The sequence below is a fragment of the Polyodon spathula genome, chromosome 10 (genome assembly GCF_017654505.1).
Source record: "Polyodon spathula isolate WHYD16114869_AA chromosome 10, ASM1765450v1, whole genome shotgun sequence".
Lineage (NCBI taxonomy): Eukaryota > Metazoa > Chordata > Actinopteri > Acipenseriformes > Polyodontidae > Polyodon > Polyodon spathula.
In genome coordinates, this window is record NC_054543.1 from 10,290,988 (window position 1) to 10,310,287 (window position 19,300).

General features: G+C 38.8%; 1 protein-coding gene across 2 annotated transcripts in view; it reads left to right on the forward strand.

Moving 5' to 3' along the window:
* Positions 1–18,025, forward strand: part of LOC121321810 (vinculin) — a 33,879-nt gene extending 15,854 nt beyond the window's left edge. The window contains exons 4-22 of one of the 2 annotated variants that reach the window (XM_041261025.1): positions 150–258; positions 642–764; positions 1,016–1,176; positions 3,541–3,631; positions 3,928–4,075; positions 4,391–4,544; positions 4,946–5,121; positions 5,600–5,790; positions 7,683–7,882; positions 8,258–8,386; positions 8,630–8,779; positions 9,759–9,867; positions 10,229–10,531; positions 11,102–11,226; positions 11,582–11,767; positions 13,698–13,910; positions 16,521–16,724; positions 17,184–17,288; positions 17,763–18,025. In XM_041261025.1, the coding sequence (XP_041116959.1) occupies positions 150–258; positions 642–764; positions 1,016–1,176; positions 3,541–3,631; positions 3,928–4,075; positions 4,391–4,544; positions 4,946–5,121; positions 5,600–5,790; positions 7,683–7,882; positions 8,258–8,386; positions 8,630–8,779; positions 9,759–9,867; positions 10,229–10,531; positions 11,102–11,226; positions 11,582–11,767; positions 13,698–13,910; positions 16,521–16,724; positions 17,184–17,288; positions 17,763–17,909 (3,024 nt within the window). In that variant the 3' untranslated portion in view covers positions 17,910–18,025. The remainder of the gene's footprint in view (positions 1–149; positions 259–641; positions 765–1,015; positions 1,177–3,540; positions 3,632–3,927; positions 4,076–4,390; positions 4,545–4,945; positions 5,122–5,599; positions 5,791–7,682; positions 7,883–8,257; positions 8,387–8,629; positions 8,780–9,758; positions 9,868–10,228; positions 10,532–11,101; positions 11,227–11,581; positions 11,768–13,697; positions 13,911–16,520; positions 16,725–17,183; positions 17,289–17,762) is intronic. The other variant, XM_041261024.1, reaches the window with a different exon arrangement.
* Positions 18,026–19,300: the final 1,275 nt, after the last annotated feature.

Here is a 19,300-nt window from a genome sequence, read left to right on the forward strand (position 1 = left end):
TTGGTTAACTCTACCAAATCGTTGCTATACATCTTTTAAAAATGTACCTTTTTAAATAAGTTCACTACACTTAAAAACAAATGTTTACCTTGCTATCTTCTGTTGTGTTGGCTGTTTTCATTGCATGATTTTCATTTTTGTTTCTGTAGGTTCGGAAAATCATTCGTGTCTGCAGAGGCATTCTGGAATACCTGACCGTGGCTGAAGTGGTGGAGAGCATGGAAGATTTAGTAACATACACAAAAAACTTGGGACCAGGTGAGAGTTTCCTCCGCTGCCTGTCTTAATAGCTAGAACTGCCATTTCAAATATTTTAAATAAAACTATTCTGCTTTCTAAACTAAACTGGCAAGGAGATGTTTCAGTTTAATCAGCAGATATTTGCTGGTGATCAGAAAGAATGTGTTGTACAACATTGCTGGTTTTCTTCTTAATATAGTTGATGAGCTAGCTTCTATTCTTGCTTTACTTTTACTTTATTGCAATAGCAATGTAGAATCGGGAGAAAGATTAAATTAAGAAAAATGATAGAGGTGAGTCATGCAATGTGTTTTGTCATTCCACAGGTTTCTCAATAAGTCTAGTGTTGACCATGAATAGACATCACTTCTAAGAATGAGCTCCTTTTTTTTTCTCTCCAGGAATGACAAAAATGGCAAAAATGATTGACGAGCGCCAGCAGGAGCTCACCCATCAGGAACACCGAGTGATGCTGGTGAACTCCATGAACACTGTGAAAGAGCTCCTGCCAGTGCTAATCTCAGGTGACCGAGCAGCTCCCTACGCAAGCCAATTCCAGTCTGAAACCTTTGATATATTCCAAGAACTACTACTGATACAAATTGGGCAATCAACAAGATTTTGAATCAACCTGACTGCACAGATTTAAACAAGTCATATTTTATTATGAAATGTATAATGTGCTGCACTTTTTTAATAGAAAAGAAATACAAATAAACCTGTTGTGCTAGACATGTTTACCGTCCTGTTTTCATTACTGCTTCGACTTTCACAGCTATTAAAATCTTTGTGACAACGAAAAGTTCCAAAAGCCAGGGGGTTGAGGAGGCTCTGAAGAACCGCAACTTCACCGTGGAGAAGATGAGCACTGAGATCAATGAGATCATCCGCGTGCTGCAGCTCACCTCCTGGGACGAAGATGCCTGGGCTAACAAAGTAGGTTGTTTGAGGAGCCCATCTTTAAAACACATCAGTATTTCAAACTGCTCCTCTCCCTGTTCTCCGATGAGACTGCAACAGCAAGAGGGTGTCTTTGCCTTGTAGCATCAGAGGGTCAGCAACATTATCTTATGGTTTGCTACAGGTTGTCATTTTTATTTGGTTATTTAATAAGGGCTGATAGTCCAGAAAATGTCCTTCCTGTATTGAGGAATTATAATTGAGATGAACTAGGTGTCCAGTCGTTTAGTGTCAATGGGGGTATAGATAACTATCCGTTTCCCTTTATCACTCTTTTGCTGCTTAGCATGAAGTATGTTTGTTTCTTTTCCCATGTCACTTCTTTTTAGCTATGCCCCTAATATACTTTTTCTTGGCCACCTTTTTGTTTGTTAACTAGTTGAACATCTATTTTTTGTTCTTTCTTTTCTTTTCCATCGTTTTCTCCCCTGTAGAAGGTAAGCCTGCCTTTTCTCCCTTTCGTCTTCTCGTGCAGCAGCATGTCTGCTATATCTGTGTGCAGTGTGCAGACAGTTTTGTGCCATGCAGTTGCTTTTGTGTGTGCTGTTAGTATTAATTACCTAGGCTGTGTGGGTGAGTAATGGCTTTTACCCCAAGGTTCAATGCAGCATTGTGAATATAATAACGATGCTGTATTTTGAAATGCAGAAAACAAATCAGTGTGTCAGATTATGATGGTGAGAGACTGATTCCTCCAAAAGAAACTGTGCCTAAAGTATTGCCTCTCCTGTTTATATTCTGCTGTAGCACAGTTATGCTGTCTGAATGTCATGTGGTGGATTTTTTTCTATCTTAATCATTTATATTTCTCTAAAGCCAAAGGGCTAACTTGGAAGGAGGGAGGAGTTCAATTTTACTCAGCAATATTTTATTACAAATCACAAGCTGAGAGTCAGAGTATTTGTCACTCCCCTTTAATTATACTGGAAATAACCCACAAGTTGTACTGTGCCTGTCAACATTCACACCTCTACACAGATATTCATTTCCTATATAATTCACATGCAGCTGCTGAGGAGGGAGTTTTTACTTTAAACCCCTTTTCTCTCCTGTAACTCCTTTGATTTCCAACTTGTCCTTCTTGGGCTATTACAGTTCAAACATACATGAATGCATCATCAGACCATATATTGTACTTGTCTAAATTGTGCTTCACATAGTCAATTAGATATGAGCACAGGGAGTTTAGCATTGTAGTGCCTTGTGTGTGCTCTTAGGCAGTTCGCCACCTATTGGCTGTGTGCAGCCTCACGTTGTAATACATCAGTACAACATAAAAATAAATTTGCTGACATAAATATGTAACAAACCGATCTGATCAATATTAGATCAGAAAATATGACAGTTAGAGGAAGCATGACAAAGCCAAACCAGAACTAACATTTTACCAAAAAAAGACATGCCTCTTGAACAGCTTAGTCACACACTGTTTGATGTTAATTCATGCACTTAACCTTTACTTCCCTAACTGAATGTGTTGCTGTGTAGAGCGGGAGTGGGTTATACTCCTATGCTTTTTATAGCATTCTAAAAGTAATCTTCATAGAACTAGTGTTACAACCATTTTGAAAAGTAAAAAAAATCTGTCTTGTAGTTTTTATCTTAATTTGTTTCTGCGCCTTTAGTAATATTTTATTAACATGCAGGCAAATCCATATATCTTATCCAGTTTATAATGCACAATTATAAAGAAGGAATTTTTTTCAGGGAATCTTTCTTTTCATCCAAATACCAGCAGCTTCACAGAACAGGCAAGACTCCAGTGTAGAGACAGGGGGCCATAGTTTGTTGCAGTGTGTTGGTGCTCTTGTTTCTTTGACCATTTAATAATAATTCTATTGTCAGGTTCCTGATGGTAAATTTTCTATTGCAAAACATTGTACACAAATGTAGGGATGATTTAAGTTTATTTGTTATTGTCATTGGTAATCTATATTTACTAAAAGGGGAATCTTCTTGTACATAAGGATTATTTTGTATTATTGGGATATACACAAAAAATATAGCATGATCTTTGTAAAAGGTATACTTTAATGCAAAATAGACTAACACAGTAGTGTATGTCTGAGTGTTCTTTTGCATGTGAAGGCTGTGTACTGTACTGCTGTCATATAGTGCTTAATTACACTCTGGAAATTGACTTTCCTGAGATTAGAATTTTTCATAATACAGATGCTTTCCAGTGAATAATGTTAACAAATTTATATTTCCTTTTTTTTCAAAAGTTCATAATGAATGTTAAAAACAATGCATCTTTTTATTAAAGTGAATCACCATCTAATAACCAAACTACAAAAGCTTGGCGTTTTTTCGATCACTTAACTTTCCTTTCTATCAAAGGACTCTGAAGCGATGAAGAGAGCTTTGGCACTTATTGACTCGAAGATAAGTCAGGCGAAAGGCTGGCTGAGAGACCCCAATGCACAGTCAGGTAATATTGGAGCTACAGTACCTGCTCAATCTCTTATTTGCAAAATGTGTTTTAGGTTAAACGATACAACAAAAGTTAGATTTTCTTTACAAGTTTACTTATGCAAAAATAGGATCTGCATTTTCATGCCATATACAGAGAGGAAGCAGTACAGTACTTTATTTATTTTTAATATACAATTCAAGACCTTGCTATTTAAAAGGCTTGCATTTCCCCCAGTGTTATCTACTCAGAAGCATGTCATCTCTTTACTGTGTAGCTATCACTGAAGTACATGTCTACATGTGGTGTTCCAGGTGATGCTGGAGAACAAGCCATCCGGCAGATACTAGATGAGGCTGGTAAAGTTGGAGAGTTGTGCGCTGGCAAAGAAAGGAGAGACATCCTGGGAACTGCTAAAACTCTGGGCCAGATGACCGACCAAGTGTCTGAACTGCGTGCCAGGTACAGCACAGCTACAGTAAACAGAGGAGCATAAATGTGTTCTTTTAACTTCTTGGTTGTGAAATACTCTATTTCAGTGGTCTTTGCTATGTGTAGCTTAGCATTTTCATGATGCAATTTATAATGTGCGAGGGTGTGTACTTCTGTTTAGAAGGGGATTGTGTATAAATGTTTATGCAGCAGAAAAAAAAAAAATTTGGAGCTTGGCTTTCAAATAGTCTATAGGGTCACACACTTGCTTATTATAACATACACCTCTTGTTCTATTAGTTTGCCTTCAGTAATAAATGTATATATCTTCCTTTCTGAAAACAGAGGTCAGGGTGCCAACCCTGTAGCCATGCAGAAGGCTCAGCAGGTCTCTCAGGGCCTGGATCTGCTGTCATCAAAGGTAGAAAATGCTGCCCGGAAACTGGAGGCCATGACCAATTCCAGACAGGCCCTTGCCAAGAACATTGATGCTGCACAGGTAGTGTAGAAACTACTGATTTTAATGTTTGATATCTCCCATGATACAGTAGCCAGGTATATCCAGAAAACTACAAATGAGTGGGATCAGTCAAAACACAGAGCTGCTTTGTAACTGGTTAATTTCCTTTTCTATAGTATGCTGTTATTCAAAACCTGTGTTAAGATGCAATAAGCTTTTATTTCAACACATATATACTGTGTTTCTGGAGTATTGTCATTGTCTGTTGAAACGTGGGGTGCTTTTCACTATATCTTGGGTATATTTTTTTTTTATGCTTTAATTATTTACTTTTAAATTAGACAATGATGGAATGTCAGTACATGGTTTTAATTGCAGTAAACAATATAAATTAAGTTGCAGATAGTCCTGGTGTTGCTGATCTTTGCCTGTTTGAACAGAACTGGCTTGCAGATCCCTATGGGGGCCCAGAGGGGGAGGAGCACATCCGTGGAATCATGTCTGAAGCGAAGAAGATTGCAGACCTGTGTGAGGACCCCAAGGAGAGGGAAGACATTCTGCGTTCCCTTGGGGAGATCGCTGCTTTAACAGCCAAGCTCTCTGACTTGAGAAAGCAGTACGTAAACCATTCAACCACCAATTCAAATTCAAGTATTGTTATTTTAAAGTCATTTCACTTATGTCCAGCTATATGTGGTTTTTCAGTCACGCTTAGACTTAGTTTTGAAAAGGAGATTTTCAGACACACGTAGCATTTCACACACATTGTTTGAGAAATGAAGCAATTTATTTAGCTGCAATTATCCTCAGGTATGGCTGTATGGTAAACTGTAGGCCTGTTTATCTACATAATAGTTTTAAAAAATGTAACTGAATGTATAGTTATAGATAGATAGTTTACTTTTTCTTTAGGCCATAATGCATTTATGTTTTTAGTTAGTGACCACATATAGTGTTAAGCTGTGCACATAAAAATTATACACCGTATTAATGAAATCTGTCTCTTTCTGAAGGATTTCTTACTAGCTGTAGCTTAAGACCTGTGTTGTAGGTTATAGGGCTCTGTCCAGATATTAATGACTTGCTTTCTTCAGGGGAAAAGGTGACACTCCTGAAGCCAGGGCCTTAGCCAAGCAGATTGCCACCACCCTGCAGAACCTGCAGTCCAAGACAAACAGAGCTGTGGCCAACAGTAGGCCCGTGAAGGCAGCCGTTAACCTGGAGGGCAAGATTGAGCAGGCCCAGCGCTGGATAGACAACCCTAACATTGATGACCGTGGTGTGGGTGAGTGTGGCTCACCTGCCATCATTAAGACATTGTGAAACTCTCACAGCTTTTTATTTATTGTTATTTACCTTACCCACATTTTTGGACAATCTAAGATGTCCACATCAGATGACATTTTTTTCCAAATTCGGGTGAATGCTTTTTTAAAAAAAAAAAAATTCACCCGAATTTGGAAAAAAATGTCATCTGAAAATAGGTAGGTGGACATCTTAGATTGCCCAAAAATGTGGGCCATCTGTATCATTCTTAAGAACCTGGAAAGCTGATGTCAGCTAAAAATGTGACTTGACATGGGAAATTCAGCTATATAGATCACATACATTACTAGTTGTAATGTGCTTGCTCCAGGTGTTGGCAAGGTAAATTGAACAAAAGAATAAATGAGCATTATTCTCCCTGTTGTTCAACACATGGTCCAGCTCAGTTGACTACATTTATAAAGTACACAGTTATATTAAGCGTTCCAGGCTCTGCAGTACAGATGATGTGTGTGTGGTGTGTATATAATACAAGTTGAAAGTTCAGAGTTTCTCGGTTGTCAGTATCAACAGTCTTGGAAAGCTAAAATGTAACTTCAGATTGTGATGTTGTTGTGAAGGACAAATAGATCAGTAACATGTGTTAACATCTCATTGGCAGATGGTTCGTGGGATTAGTAGAAGCACCAAAGTTTTTTTTTTTTTTTCATTTAACATCTTTTAATGTGTTACATAGGAAATGGCAGAGCATTTGTAGCCCCTGAGGTTATTCTTAAACACCCACAGGACAGGAGATGATCTAATGCAAGCAGTGGTGTGTCGTGACTTTATTAGCAAGGCATGCAACAACTTTTTACATGGCATAAAAACATTTTCTAATGTGCACTGGGAATATAAAAGACATGTGCTTACATTCATTTTCTACTGAAATTGAAACTCCTCTGTGACTAAACTGTAGAAATCTGGTCATGATTCTGATGGACTTTCATTGTGCAGATCAATGCAAGTTTGTCCAAATGTTCGTAGCTGTTAGATGTTGCTGGCTAGTTTCATGACGTTTGTTGGTATTGTGTAAATTTGTTTAAGCTGTGGTATCCAACCTTATTCCACACACTCTTCTCGTTAACGAAAAGTAGCCACAGCCAGCAGAATAGCTTGTTTGTCTCCGCATCCACTTTGTCTCCTGATCCACTCTCACTTGTACACCGCTTCACTGAAACAGTTTAATTCAACTCCTTCACTGCTTTCTTGTACATGCTCTCTAACTTCAGTTTCAGTTGTCGTTTTTTTTTCCTACTGTTTTCCGCATGTGACCTGTGCCCCACCAGGTGGCAGCTGTGAGTTGGCCTGCTAGCTCTGTTCCGTCAGGACGATTCATTCCTTCAATTGCATACCTTCGCTATGTTTTCCAGTGAGCGGCCAGAGCAGAGCTCTGCCGCACAGTGTGGCGTTGCCCAGGCAACGAGATGCAACTGTGGGCATTGCATGTGTTGACATGCCAGACACGGACAATATGATTCTCCTTGCATGCCAACCTATACGTATTTATTATTATTATTAGTGTATATGTTGTATATTATTTTTTTTTGTGAGCTATAGGGCATGCAATACATGTGTTGCTCACGTAGACAGCACGCCACTGAGTGTTAAGGCTCATCGTTCCTTGATGCCATTGTACACTAGTGGATTTGATTAATTTGGCATAAATAAACACTCAAGTCAGTGTAGTAGGTTACAGTGTGACATTCATGAATTCTACTGAAAGGGTAATATTATGGAACATCTGTCCTGGGACAATTTTTTTAAAAAAAGAGGCTACAAGAATCAGGATTTCTAAAGAGCCTCTTTGCCTCCCCCACCCCTGCAGGAAAGTTTAAGAACTGAAACATGGGTCTGTTTGTGCTGTTTCAGGCCAGGCTGCAATGCGGGGGCTGGTGGCCGAGGGCCGTCGCCTTGCCAACGCCATGCTGGGCCCTTACCGGCAGGAGCTTCTTGGCAAGTGTGATCGAGTGGAGCAGTTAAGTGCACACCTGGCTGAGCTGGCAGCGCGTGGGGAGGGAGAGAGTCCACAGGCGCGGGCTGTTGCAGCTCAGCTCCAGGAATCCCTAAAAGTAAGAAACTGTTGCATCACTTTGTTTCAATTAGGAACAAGTGCTCCCCCAACTGGCTGGGATGCTTCAAAACTTCTCAGCATTTTACATCATCAATAAACCTGCTAAAAACATCAATTACTTTTGGTAATCTCTATGTTGGATGTTCAGAAAACATTTAAATAAATAAATCTGCAGTGCAACAGACACGTTATTTTTAAACACAATGAGAATAGATGGCATATAAGTGTTACAGCACAGGTTAATATGTCATTTAAAATACCAATTTCTTATTTATCATTGTTATTTTCCACTCAAATGTTAGATTAACTCAGTTTCCACATCTCTCATCTCTTTTTCAGTGTAATTTTATCTCTCCATTATTCTCTTTTAAAGGACTTGAAGTCAAAGATGCAGGAAGCAATGACCCAGGAGGTTTCGGATATCTTCAGTGACACCACCACCCCAATTAAACTGCTGGCTGTGGCTGCCACAGCGCCCCCTGGAGCTCCAAATAGGGAAGAGGTCAGATGTGGCCTAGAATAAAATATTAACTGTACAAAAAATACCAGAACATTTGTAAAGCAGTGGAATTTAAAATGGGTTTTGATTTATTCATTGACATTCCATTTTACAAAAAGGTTGTAAGTTTAGCATTATCATTCAGAAAGCACAATTTATAATGGTTATCTAAAAATTCTAAAGCCTAAGTAAGTATGTATGTATGTATTTATTTATTTATTTTTCTTGTTTCTGTTTTTACTTCAGGTGTTTGATGAGCGAGCCGCCTACTTCGAACATCATGCTGCCAAACTTGGAGGAACAGCAGAGAAGGCTGCAGCTGTTGGAACAGCTAATAAGAGCACCGTGGAGGGGATCCAGGCTGCTGTGAAATCATCCAGAGAGTTAACCCCGCAGGTATGTGAGGTCACACTGTCATGGGAGCGACCTGGAGAGAGAGAGTGAGGAACCTGTGTATTGTGCAGGCTTGTCTGTGTGTTTGCATGTCTGTGTGTAATGCCTCTTTTCCACTGTACAACTGAGCTGTGCCAGGGACGCACTGAGCCCTCACGGGGCGGTTAAGGGGAGCCTGGGTTTTTCCACTGCAGAGTCGAGCCGTGCTACCGACGTCACACCCTATGAAAGACAGTTGTTCCTGATTATTGTTATTCATTAATTTGTCAAGAGGCGCAAACAAATGGTGTTCAAAAATTAACAGACCAACGCTACAGCTGTATCTATCACTGTATTTTGTAACTATATTAAGTGTACCGTACGCGCGGTTTATGTCCATTTCAAATCGTCACAAATCCGGGCTTAAGCGTTCTCATTTCTGACGTACTACTCCAGATCTTCCTGAACACTTCTGTCTGCCCACAGAGAAACTAGAGGCTGTACTTCTCTAATCACACTCACTGCCCACCTTGCTTGTCGTATCTGGAGTGTACTGACTGATGCAACGTAATGACGGAAATCCTTAAACCCACCCTTGGCTTGGCTCGCAGCCGGATTCGGATATCTTGAGGCTGGAGTTTCACGGTTTGGTTCTCGCTCGGCTCAACAAACAGCCAGTGGAGAACCACCTGTACCCGTACCGTACCGAGCCCTCACAGGTCGGATGTGCCAGTGGAGAAGGGGTATATGTGGGCTGGAGACTCGAGAGTAACTGCTATTGTTCAGCTGATTTAAATAACATGCCTTTTCTTAAAGTCAATTGTCTGCCATTCAAAGCAAGAAGTTTTATGATTCTGAACACTGACAGTGGATTTGTCACAGCCACCATGCTTGGATGTACTTTTACCCATGTATCTGCAGCACATTGTTCATTCTCTACTCGGATACAGTGTTTAATATGTATTGGACTGGGTTCTAACTATTTCATTTGTGTGATTCGAAGGTAGTGTCAGCTGCTCGCATCTTACTGAGGAATCCTGGTAACCAGGCTGCTCATGAGCATTTTGAGACCATGAAGAATCAGTGGATTGACAATGTTGAAAAAATGACAGGTAATTGTCCAAAAAAGCTCGACTAGCAGATTTTTTTTTTTTTTTTTTTTTTAAATATACGGTATTCCATAATCAGCAATACTTAAACAGCTTGTACAGTATAAGCCATTATAGTGACCTGTAAGGACGCTCAGCTTGATAATCACTACTAAAAATAGTAGAATCTTACTAAGGTCTAAAATTCACTAACTGGTGGGCACAAAGTTACAAATATATTGTGTTAGTATGAATTGTACATAGCCTTGAGAAATATGGGGTTCTGACTGGCAACTGTATACAAATGAATATACTTAATTGTACACACCAAGACTGATAATATAATATCCCTTTTTTTTTTTTTTTTTAATCTTGTTCTGCATAGGTTTGGTAGATGAAGCCATTGATACAAAGTCCCTATTGGACGCATCCGAAGAAGCAATTAAAAAGGACATTGATAAGTGCCGGGTGGCCATGGCCAATGTCCAGCCCCAGATGCTTGTCGCTGGCGCCACTAGCATTGCACGCCGGGCCAATAGGATCCTGCTGGTAGCTAAGCGGGAAGTGGAAAACTCTGAAGATCCCAGGTTCCGTGAAATTGTAAAGGCCGCCTCTGACGATCTGAGCAAAACCATCTCCCCCATGGTAATGGATGCCAAGGGTGTAGCTGGGAACATCCAGGATCCAGGTACCGTGCTTCCAAGTACTATGTGTTTTACCAGAGATCGCATTGAGGATTCATACCCTCTGGTGTTTAGTCGAGGCGCCCAGATTCTTTACGGTATTGGAATGTGGGTCTAATTTCCAAAATAACTCTCTCTACTGATTTATTTATTTATTTAGAACCATATTTTAGCCTTGATTTACCTGCCATTGAAAGTGTTATGTTACTACTGCATTTCTGCATAGTTATAATTTCATAAGTGTTCTGAAAATGAATTGACATAAATAGTATTTCCTAAAGCCATTCTAGATGATTGTTTGCTTTTCTTAAGCCCTAATCAGGGATTCGAATCGGCATTTCAAAACACCCAGTAGATATCTTCTTATTGAGGCATGTAAAAGAATGTGGTTTTCACATAAGTTTAAGACTGTCGTTGGCCCATTTCCTAAAGAATGGGGGAGTTTACCCATTTAAGAACAAGAGTGCAAAGTTCCTTCTCTAACATCATGGTGAAATAATCTTGCCCAGAACGGGCTCAAGCTTGCTCTGAGCTCCGCTGTGATTTTGAAGTGTTTTTTTGTCTGCTCTGTGCAGGTCTCCAGAAGAGTTTCCTGGACTCTGGATACAGGATTCTGGGAGCGGTAGCCAAAGTCCGAGAGGCCTTCCAACCACAAGAGCCAGACTTCCCTCCACCTCCCCCTGACCTTGATCAGCTGCATGTAAGTCATTGACCCCAAGATATAGTTAAGCTGTCAGTATTGGCTTAGACAACCATGTTAAAATTATAGTTAAGCTGTCAGCTGCATTTGATTCTTGTGTTATATTTTGTATTTATTTAATTAAACAACACCTAAATGTAGAGCAGAGTACATATGACCAAATTTTGCAAAGTTAAAAATGTAACAAGCCTTTTTTAATTCAATGGCAAGCTGAACTGGGTAAGTGCCCCTTGTTTAACATAGCACTGATTTGTTTCTGTAAAGACAGAAAAGGGTCAATTTTGGGTCTGACTGGACCACCGTTCAGGTTAAAGTTAAAATAAAGGCTGGCGGACTAACAATCTCTTGTTTGCAGTTGAATGATGAGCCTGCACCTCCTAAACCCCCTCTCCCAGAGGGTGAAGTGCCTCCCCCCAGACCCCCACCCCCTGAGGAGAAGGATGAGGAGTTCCCTGAGGAAAAGGCAGGCGAGATGGTCAACCAGCAAATGATGGTGGCAGCCAGACAGCTGCATGAGGAAGCTAGGAAGTGGTCCAGCAAGGTGAGTCCAGATAGATACAGACACCTAGAAGCTGTGTCCTTTGGCTAAAAACTATAACATTTTACTGGATAAATGTCTTATAATGGTGATGCCGTTATATTTTTCTCTTCTTGGAAGGTGGGTATGTTTAAGGACTTAAATAAAATTGATATGCCTACTTTATATTATGTATCTTCCTGTTATGTGCAGTGGATTATAATACACAGTGTTCCTTTTCTGTCCATGTAATAGTATTTGTGTTCTGCTGCTATTCTTACAGGAAGGTACTTCTATCTGTTGCCTGAAAGCTAAAAAGTCAGGTCAGGTCTCATGTCCCCAAAACCAAATGACATCAAATTTAATAAAATGTTTTTGTAAAAATCCGAATGACTATTAGAATCTCCCTTGCTTCGGAATGGGTTTTAAGCGCTTTACAATCCTAAAATGCATGTTTTATGGTAATTCATTGTTGCACATGACTTGGAAGATGTGCTTGTACACTGCATGCACATTTTAAAGTAACTGTCTAACAAAATGATTAATATTTATTACATCTAATCCACATTTTGGTGGTGCATTTCCATATTTGAGAATTCAGGGCAAACCAATATTTAGATCTTCTATTAAATCAGTCTATCGTTGTTGCTTAATGCAGAGCATCCCTAATTGATTCCCAGGTCCTCCCCCTGACACAGGTTGAATGTTCAACCTGTTTCACAAGTTGATCTTTTGTACGTTTGTTCAGATCTGTCATTGCTTGTGGGCAGTGTATTCTCTGGGAGTAGTAGAGATGGTACTGCCTTTAGAAGGAGGCTTCATTCATAGACATAGATGTTTACAACTTCGCTTTTATACCCACTATCTTTACTATACGTGGGAGTGCAAAGCAAAGGTGGTGAGCGCCACAGTATTCAAAGGTTCTTAGTTTTGCTGCTGTAAATATGTGCTTGAGTTGAAGCAATAGCTTTGCTTCCTCTAAATGAAAAAAGGTGTTCTTTTAGGCTGTGGAGGAACCTAAACTTAGTAGTTAACTAACATGCTAGGAAGCACGAATATTCATTGGAAAGCAAGATTCTGAAAAGGTTTGTTAGGTATGGATGCCTACTCTTTACACTTCAACTTCAAAAGTGTCGTTTTGACAGATATTAACATTCTAACTTAATGTCTAAACTATCCATTTCTTTTTTACTTTGTAGTTGTTGCTTTCCTAACCTTTTTTTTTCTCTCTACACTGCACACCCAATCTCTTTAGTATCTCTTGCCTTCACCCTGAGCACCCGAAACCTGCTGCTCTCCAAAGCAACTACGTGCTGGCTTCCTATTTCTGAAGTGTCTGTGGCTTGCAATCCTGTTCTGATCTTTGTCTTGCACAAATCTATGTAGTCTGCTAAGTAATCATTTTTCAGCCTTCTCCCTGCACTTATATTAAGTCATCTGCTTATTGACAAAGTATTTGGTTTAAAAAAAAAAAAAAAAAGTTTGCAGACTTTACCCTGAATTTTACCACTGACGCCTTTCCTTCAGTGATTACTGTATGTGCAAGGGATCCAAATACATTTTTGGCATGGTGCTATGGACTTGCCTTAAATCCTGCTGTCATATGCAGCATTTACTTTGTTTGTACTGTATATAGTGCTAAGATACACCATCCTGCTGCACAGTACATATGTAATAGATATGCTGGTCTTTGCACACACATCTCCAGTAAACTGAAGTGTCAGTGGCTCAAAAAAATCAGGACAGAGCCGTCAAAAAGTCTCTGTTGTAGAGCCTAGGCATGCTTGTTACTGACCCATTCCATAACCCCTACCTTTCCTTTTCTGCAGCCCAAGAGGATGCTCAGCAACTAAAGCCTCTTGACTCCTGCTCCCGTTCTCCACCTTCTGCGTCTCATACTAACTCTCTCCTTGTCTCTCCATGCTCCCCCTCCTTCTCCTCCTCCTCCTCCCAGCCCGATGTGACTGAGGGTAATGAAGCCGCTGAGGCGGGTGTAGATATAGATGATGAGGATGATGCAGATGATGTTGAGTTCGCCCTCCCCTCAGACAATGAAGACGATTACGAGCCCGAGCTGTTCTTAATGCCCACTGATCAGTCAGTTAACCAGCCCATTTTGGCCGCTGCTAAGTCTTTGCACCAAGAAGCACGCAAGTGGTCCAGTAAGGTACTCCGCTTTCCCACTGGTGATTGGTCCGTGTGCATCCAGTCGTTCGGAACGTTGACCCATTTGATTTGATTTTATTGCATCCCTCTTGACCGTTGCTGGGTTTCCAGGAATGAGTAGTTTGTCTGCACTTGAACAAACTGAGTCCTGCAGCTTCTGCTCAGAGTTCATTTACGATTTGTCCCATTGCTTGCTCTCCTTCAGAATACATCTACATTGAGGTTTCTGCCAACTAGGATCGGTTAAAATAACGTCAAATCACATGTGACGCCATGGATGACAATTTCCCAATGACTTCCAGATAGAAATTCATGAAGAAGTCATTCCACCCGTCTGTTTGCCTTGTCCTTTAGTTTAACTAAACACAAAGAATAATAGCACTAAGGAGTGGTGATTGTAAGGAAAAAGGAAGACTGTCTGCAATTTATATATATATATATATATAAATCAAGCTCTGTACAGTAAAACAAATAAAGCTTGCCTTCCAAAGGTGTTGTACATTTTAGGAATAATTTAGAAGTTTACTACTAAAATATATACAGTGCTCCCTCGCTATAAGGCTCTCGCTTATAACGCTCCTTGGATATAACACTCCTACAGCATGTCCTCCCTTCTCTGTACTAGTGATTCATGCAATATTTCTACAGTAAATACAGTACCGGTGTTGTTCAAACTGTAAACAACTTCTCTGTCTAACTTCCGTTTCTGTCTCTCCCTTTTGATATAGTATCTGAACTGAAGAAAAGTGCACTGGCACTTTATAACACAGACATCATATTCAGCATTTGTTTTATAACAAAATGAATATTAGGCCTACCTGGTTATCTTTCCTAATGTATTTACTTTTTTGCTGCGAGAGGAGCTGCGGCTTTCTCCGGGTGACGAGACACTTCAGCTTCACTTCAGCCCTGCTCCGGCAGCCGAACCTGGGGCGAGCCCATTCCCTCTTCCCCTCTCCTGACCTGCACTCCTTCTCGCACTTGGTTTGCTTGTCTGTCGCTTCGAACTGAACAAAATGCCAAAAATATAGCGTCGATTTACATTGTGCTTTATGCATGGTTTATGCATTTCTCGGAAAGTTACATTTTTGCTTCACTGTATGTGCATCATAGAGAGGTAGTAATTTTATTTGTGTGTTTATTTTTGTCCCCCGCCGCACCCCCCCCCCCCCCCACTCCCCCTGTTTTATAATACTTTTCAGTTATAACGCACATATTGTGGGTCCCCCGAAGCCGCGTTATAGTGGGGGAGCACTGTAAAACTGATAAATACGTTAAGAAAAAAAAATGCAGTTGCAAAACAAAATTGAAAGTTGCACATTTCTAAAATGGACACTGTCTCACAAATGCAGCCCTTAGTATTGTAGTGTATTTACAGTATAATCGTAAATCTCAAAAAACTACTCACTTCTAAATCTTTTGTAGTCATTTTTGTATTACTTTAGTATAAATACATGTTAATTTGGATTCATATGTTGTTTTTTTTCTGACTTTTTTTGAAATATCACTGTCCTGGTCACAAAAGCAAAGTTTGTGGGGAATAATAGCCATTTTCTATACTTTTGAGTCATAAGCAATTAGGAAATAACACTTACTACCCAGGAACAAAAAAAAAAAAAAAAAAAAAAAATTGTTACACGGTGTTATCAGCCACATGTACTTCAAACCTGCTGGTTGAGAATGTTCGAGTGTAATTAATTTCAATTGTTTTATTGATTACTCTTTTGAAAATGTCTCATTACTAGAGAATATGATTCTCATTTGATACATTATGGTAACCTGGCTAACTAATATCTTATTCACACAACCTAACTAATGCACAATCATCATGTTTTAAATGTAATTGTGAATGGCAATCACATGGTTAGTGGGCATTAATCATATATTATTTATGTGAATCGGGTTATTCTACAATGTATGATCATTTTCTAAAACTAATTTTCTGTTTTATTACTATTAAACAGGGTAATAATGTAATCATACCTACCTGTACAATTCTAAATTAGCAATAAGTGCTTTCTCAAATGTTTTTTCGGTCTAATTTTTAGAAACTGTAACAGTTTGTCCCAAAAACACAATGCATAAAACTAAAGCAGACATTCTTCCTTGATCGGTCATGGATTACTAACATCATGCAAAGTGTTGCATGGAGTAAGCATTGAAATGGCGGGTGTGATTTTTATTTATTTTTTTCACATGAATCCCCTTTGTAAAGAAGTCTATTCACAGTTTACTTGACAAAAATTGTGAGCGCACTGGAGAATCAGAGTCTTTGCTGAACCTTAGATTTAAGTACACCAGTAAAATGCATATTCAAATATTGTCAGTTGTTCTAGATTATACATTGGTTCATATTCATAAAGCTTTAACTGATGAGTTATTTAAAATCTGTTTTCTCAAGGTAGTTTGATGCACAAGAACAAGTTAATGCTTCATGAAAAGGCACATTTAATTATTTACCTAATTTTAGTTTTAGTTGAGTTTATTTTTTGTATTTGGTTGATTTTTTTTAATTTTTATTTTTTTTAATGTTCCAATAATATGTCAAATGATACACAGGTCATCATTGAGTCGATACAACCTGTGACGACCTGCTGTTCTTTCCTCCCAGGGAAATGACATAATTGGTGCAGCGAAGCGAATGGCCCTGTTGATGGCGGAAATGTCCCGTCTGGTGCGTGGCGTCACTGGAAACAAGCGTGCCCTTATTCAGTGTGCCAAGGACATCGCCAAGGCATCTGATGAGGTCACTCGGCTGGCCAAAGAAGTGGCAAAGCAGTGCACTGACAAGCGAATCCGAACAAACCTTCTGCAGGTGAGCGTCTAAGCTATTCAAGACACTTTTGTATATGTTTCACACACAACCTGCTCATTAGTACCAATTCTGTCTGTGCATTTAACCAATGGGTTTGATGTGACTGGTCTTCCTGTTATGGGCAGTATTTTATCCTCATTAACAAATATACACTTGATGCTAATAATTTTAGCTTGTAGAGCTATTTGAGGAAAACAACTTAACTGTCATGTGTTTATTTATGAGACCATGTTTATGTGCTGGAATTAAGACCCATGCTCTTTTGGCTTAATAAAAAAAAAAAAAGTGTTGAAGAAAACCAAGGAAAACAGACCCTTACTCTATAACTGCATTATCCCAAAACACTTGAACACAAGCATATAGACGGGGCCCCCTAGGGAAATAATCGTTACACATTCCTCCTTGGACTTTGAACTAATTGTAAATTGACATTACTACCTGCTATTTTTTTTTCCTTAGGTGTGTGAACGTATTCCGACAATTAGCACTCAGCTCAAAATCCTCTCCACTGTCAAAGCTACCATGTTGGGCCGCACTAATATCAGCGAGGAAGAGTCTGAGCAGGTAAAAAAGCACTGTATCATCTCACAATACTAATGTATTGTTAAATTACCAATGCAATGATTGAAACTACTTCTACCTCTGAATTATGCTCAACTTTTATCTATGAAATTGCCTCTGACATGCAGTACTTGTTCTGTATTATACTGTACCTTGCATTCCTCTTTAGACAAGCCACTCGCACCTCTGCCAGCTTAGTGTCCCATTCAAGGACAGCTAGCACACACCCACTGATCTTAATGTTATTATTAACAGACCATTCACACTTCTATCAATCGCGGGTGGAGTCCACACTCCAAAATTATATACTGTATACATAGTGAACTTCCACAATTCCGTTCGGTCATTGAACTCTTGTTTCTTTTAGTATTTCTTGGAATACATTTAACACAGACCTGGTACAAACTCTGAAGTACAATGTTGCCATATTATGAATGTCTGTACTTTACACTTGGTACTGTGTGTGTTCATTTCTAGGCGACAGAAATGCTTGTTCACAACGCCCAGAATCTGATGCAGTCTGTCAAGGAGACAGTGAGAGAAGCTGAAGCTGCTTCCATTAAGATCCGTACGGATGCTGGATTCACACTGCGCTGGGCCAGAAAGACTCCCTGGTACCAGTAAACTCCCCCTATGGGATATTTGAATTTAAAGCAAAAGAGAATATGAACACCAGAAATGATTTATATCTTTTCAGATGTAGATGAATGTTTGCAGAATAACAGCTTTGTTAAAAAAAAAAAAAACAAATGTTTGGCATAATAAAATTTTCATATGTGTTATGAGAATTACTCTTCAAAACAATAATATCCGTAAACACATTTTGTGTATTTGTATTCAGATATGCAAATTAGGGTTTATTCCCCCTTGTGCTTGAACTATATATAATATATATATATATATATATATATATATATATATATATATATATATATATATATATATATATATATATATATATTAAATGGTCTTTTCTTCCTTCTTTTCTAAAACACAGTGGCCTGCCTCAGAATTTACTTAATGATTTTCACCTGTGCCTGAAACAAAGTATTTTAACAGGGTAGAACATATCATTAGAAGGAAATCCATCGATATTACAAGGTGTGTGTTCTAAATAGTTGGGAATAACAATATACTGTAATTTGGGTTAACCATTTCCATATATACTCAGCTGACCTTTACAAATGTTAATACAAGAAACTTCTTCCTTTTTATATATCACATACCACCACATCAGTTTATAAGAAGATAACAAATTCCCCCAGGTGTATGCTTTTGAGATTTGTATAAACAAGCTTTATTTTACATTGCTGTGTTCACTGCAAAGAACTGGGATTTATGTCTAAAAGTAATCCGTTTATAGTATACAGTAGACCCTGATATTGATGTAATACAGCCATCTGAAATGTCTTTGTAGCAGATTGTTACATTAAGAATAGCTATAATGTTTAATGATTCTTATTTAAATATGTATTATAAAAAAAATATATATATCGTATAGGGTGCTGTAAAATAGAAACTGACTTTCACCCACTCAATGTCAGAATGTGGGGAGAAAAGCAGCTCCGGCCTCTCATGGGGTTGTATTGTACTCCTATACTATCAATGTGTGTGTGTGTGTGTGTGTGTGTGTATATATATATATATATATATATATATATATATATATATATATATATATATATAATATTGCAATTAGACCATTTTAGCTGATTTGGATCATTTAGTTTTGTGAGGGAATACAAAAATATTCCATAACTGCATGTGTGTGTAAGCTGTGTTCACAAAATATCCTACTTTTCTAAAACAGTGCTTAATGTGATTTGTACTCCAAGGATGGGTGGAGATTGTTACACATTTGCTGTTAAAGCACTGAATTGTAATGTCACTGAATACTTTACATTTTCCATGTTAATTGATATCTGAGCGTCATTGAAAATTATGCCAAAGACCCCCCCCTTTTTTTTCCATTTTTTTCCAGGCATTTATTTCACGCTGTGGATAGTGCGTTTAAC